The sequence below is a fragment of the Limulus polyphemus genome, unplaced genomic scaffold (assembly GCF_000517525.1).
Source record: "Limulus polyphemus unplaced genomic scaffold, Limulus_polyphemus-2.1.2 Scaffold11103, whole genome shotgun sequence".
Classification (NCBI taxonomy): Eukaryota; Metazoa; Arthropoda; class Merostomata; order Xiphosura; family Limulidae; genus Limulus; species Limulus polyphemus.
This window is the reverse complement of record NW_013676713.1, coordinates 12,023-15,564: the sequence shown is the minus strand read 5'-3', so window position 1 is coordinate 15,564 and position 3,542 is coordinate 12,023. Positions and strand designations below refer to the sequence as shown.

At 31.0% G+C, this 3,542-nt stretch overlaps 1 protein-coding gene across 1 annotated transcript in view; it reads left to right on the top strand.

Annotated features, from left to right (window-relative positions):
- The window catches only part of LOC106476646 (FYVE, RhoGEF and PH domain-containing protein 6-like), a 3,091-nt gene extending 831 nt beyond the window's left edge, over positions 1–2,260 (top strand). Inside the window, exons 2-5 of the mRNA XM_013937289.2 lie at positions 552–623; positions 938–1,006; positions 1,515–1,678; positions 2,239–2,260. Of these exons, the coding sequence (XP_013792743.1) occupies positions 552–623; positions 938–1,006; positions 1,515–1,678; positions 2,239–2,260 (327 nt within the window). The remainder of the gene's footprint in view (positions 1–551; positions 624–937; positions 1,007–1,514; positions 1,679–2,238) is intronic.
- The last annotated feature ends 1,282 nt before the right edge of the window (positions 2,261–3,542 follow it).

Sequence of the window (3,542 nt, the reverse complement as noted above, 5' to 3'; positions counted from 1 at the left end):
TATGAGATCCTAATAACTCTGTACTATCTCTCTCTCTCTCTCTCTCTCTCTCTACTATATATATATATATATATATATACCATTGTTATGGAGGCTAACTTAAACATGTGTTACTTTAATGAAAACTTTAAACTGTAGGTTGAATAAGTATTGATGTAAGACTTACATAAGTTTTGTTTACTTTTTGTTACCCTTCAATCTCAAATATAATATGATGTGTAGTGGTTAATAACAAACAGTTATTATTGTTTTGGACATAAAAAATTTAAACAGGTTAGGTCAGTAAACAACATGAACTAGTAATGAGACATCTAACTGTGCTCGGAACGTTTAAGATTATCGAGAAATTAAATTAGTGGTTTACTTAGTGCAATTTCATGATGTTTGGAAACAGGTGGAAGGAAATATTGAGCAGGAAAAGAATCCTGTTCATTAGCTTTTGTTTTTTACTTAAGGTTTCTATTGAACAGCTTAGTGTTTTCAGTTACCAGTGTCTTAACCTTTGACCTATGTGAAGAGTGACATGTTAGACTTCCTTCTTGATTTTCTAGGATAATATCAGCAAGTTGATATCTATTCAGAACAGTTTATGCGGTCATCACGAAGTTATTCGACCTGGTCGGGTAAGGCAAGTTTAAACTTACAATCATACAAATATACTTTTATGTATACTAAGTGTTATTCTGTTTCCTCGACGATTTCGATCACTAAACTAACAGTTTGAAATATCCAAGAATCACAGTGTGTTTGTAAAAAATAGTTCCTAAGTGTGCTAGTACCTGTAGCACTAAGTGTAACTAATCGATAAGTTAGGACTATAAACAGTGCCATACGGAAACTATTGTAGTGTACTAACTTTAATACTACACAATGTTTTGGTACGAAGATGTTAATGTCAGAATTCATAGCAGAAATGTTTTTTAATCTTTTATTTCAGGTGTTTATAAAAGATGGAGACCTCATGAAACTTTCCAGAAAGATAATGAAACCTCGAAGGTTTATACTGGTTAGTGAGTCCCTAACCTACTCACAGTGCAAGGGATTTTAGTAAAAACTATATATTATAAGTAATGATCAAATTCTGCTTCATTGCACTGAACCTGGTTTTAAATTTTACACACTAACTCTAACTAAATATTGATTCCTAGTATTAAAAACAGATGGAATGAAAGCTCAGTTTGGAATATTAGACATTAACTGTAAATAAAAATTGGTTCATATTACTGAAACTGAGTGGAATTAAAATTAGATCCCTATTTGAAAGTTAAGACATTATTTGTTTATAATTCAGTTTCTAAGTTGTGCAATAGGAGCACTTAACATTTTTAGATACTTAAATGAGATTATTTTCAATATTTGATTGTTTAAATTTCTATGAAAGTTTACCTGCCAGAAAAGTAATAATGTTTATTATCTAATATTTTGTAAACAACTTCTAACTTAAACTCCAGGTGTTCTCAAAAATTCATCATTATATAACTTATTCCTCTTTATTTTTTTTTTATGTACTTTAGTTTAATGATAGTTTATGGTACACGAAGCAAGTTCAGTATAAGCTTTATCGAGTAAAACACGAGTTTCCACTGACCGGAATGAAGGTGTCGATACCAATTCAGCAGGACTACGAAAATGAATTTAACATAATTAGCATGACAAAGTCCTTTATTCTATCTGCCAGGTAAGTAACAAGTTATGTATGAATAGAGAACAATTCTAGTTAAACTTGGTAGAAAAAGCCTTGCAATACTATTACAATATAACCTCATCAGTTACCACTGACAAGTGTTACACTTTGTTACAACATAAAAAATCTGACTACCACTGACAGGTGTTACATATTATTACAACATAATCACACCACCTATCACTGACAGGTGTTACATACTGTTACATCATAATCACACCACCTATCACTGACAGGTGTTACATACTGTTACATCATTATCACACCACCTATCACTGACAAGTGTTACACGCTGTTACGATGCAACCACTCCAGTTACCAGTGAGATGTTTTACATGAGTTATAAGATATGCAAACGTATACATACATACATACATACATACACAGAGAATACATATCTTTAAACACATTACATCAAATTATGTCATTGTTACACAGAAGCTTTTATCTAAACTAATGAATATAAATATTTCATTCATAATCAGATGACTAATTACTAAAACCTGTTCAGTCTTTTTTTTTTATTAAACTTCATAAGTTTATTTCTTCACCAGAAACACTATGTTTCAGTGTTGAACATTTCTTCATATACAGTTGCTCTATTTTGATGAGAAATTGATTCAGTTAAAAAAACAAAATTTCCTTTCCTACTTCCTCTACATTTTGTATCTAGTTAAAAAAACAATTTCCTTTCCTTCTTCCTCTACATTTCCTATCTAGTTACAATTTTCTTTCCTACTTCCTCTACATTTCCTATCTAGCTACAATTTCCTTTCCTACTTCCTCTACATTTCCTATCTAGTTACAATTTCCTTTCCTACTTCCTCTACATTTCCTATCTAGTTACAATTTCCTCTACATTTCCTATCTAGCTACAATTTCCTTTTCTACTTCATCTACATTTCATATCTAGCTACAATTTCCTTTCCTACTTCCTCTACATTTCCTATCTAGTTACAATTTCCTTTTCTACTTCCTCTACATTTCCTATCGAGCTACAATTTCCTTTCCTACTTCCTCTACATTTCCTATCTAGTTACAATTTCCTTTCCTACTTCCTCTACATTTCCTATCTAGTTACAATTTCCTTTCCTTCTTCCTCTGCATTTCCTATCTAGCTACAATTTCCTTTTCTACTTCCTCTACATTTCCTATCTAGCTACAATTTCCTTTCCTCTACATTTCCTATCTAGCTACATATACTTTTGAAGAATTTTTTACCCTTAATGATCTAGTTATTTGCAAAGTATGTTAATTTGTTTAATGATCGTTACACTTTCTAGAATTTGACAGAACTTATACTTGTAACATTTCCTGTTTTATTTTACCATAAAATAACTTTAATGAAATATTACCCTTTGGAAGTTCTGTATAAACATGTTTAAAATGTAACATCCAAAGTTGACTTGGGATTTAAATTGTTCTCTGCAACAAAGTAGAATTTAGTTGGTAAGCAGTTGTGAGAAACTAATATGTTGTAATTATTTATTGTGTTAACCAGCTCTCATAATAGACAGTATTTAATTGGTGTATCATTCACCTGTCTTTAATAATGTATTTAACTGCTGTGTTGATCACCTGTCTTTAATAATGTATACAACTGCTGTGTTGATCACCTGTCTTTAATAATGTATACAACTGCTGTGTTGTCCACCTGTCTTTAATAATGTATACAACTGCTTTGTTGATCACCTGTCTTTAATAATGTATACAACTGCTTTGTGGATCACCTGTCTTTAATAATGTATACAACTGCTGTGTTGTCCACCTGTCTGTATCTCTAATAATGTATTTAACTGCTTTGTTGATCACATGTCTTTAATAATGTATACAACTGCTTTGTTGATCACCTGTCTTT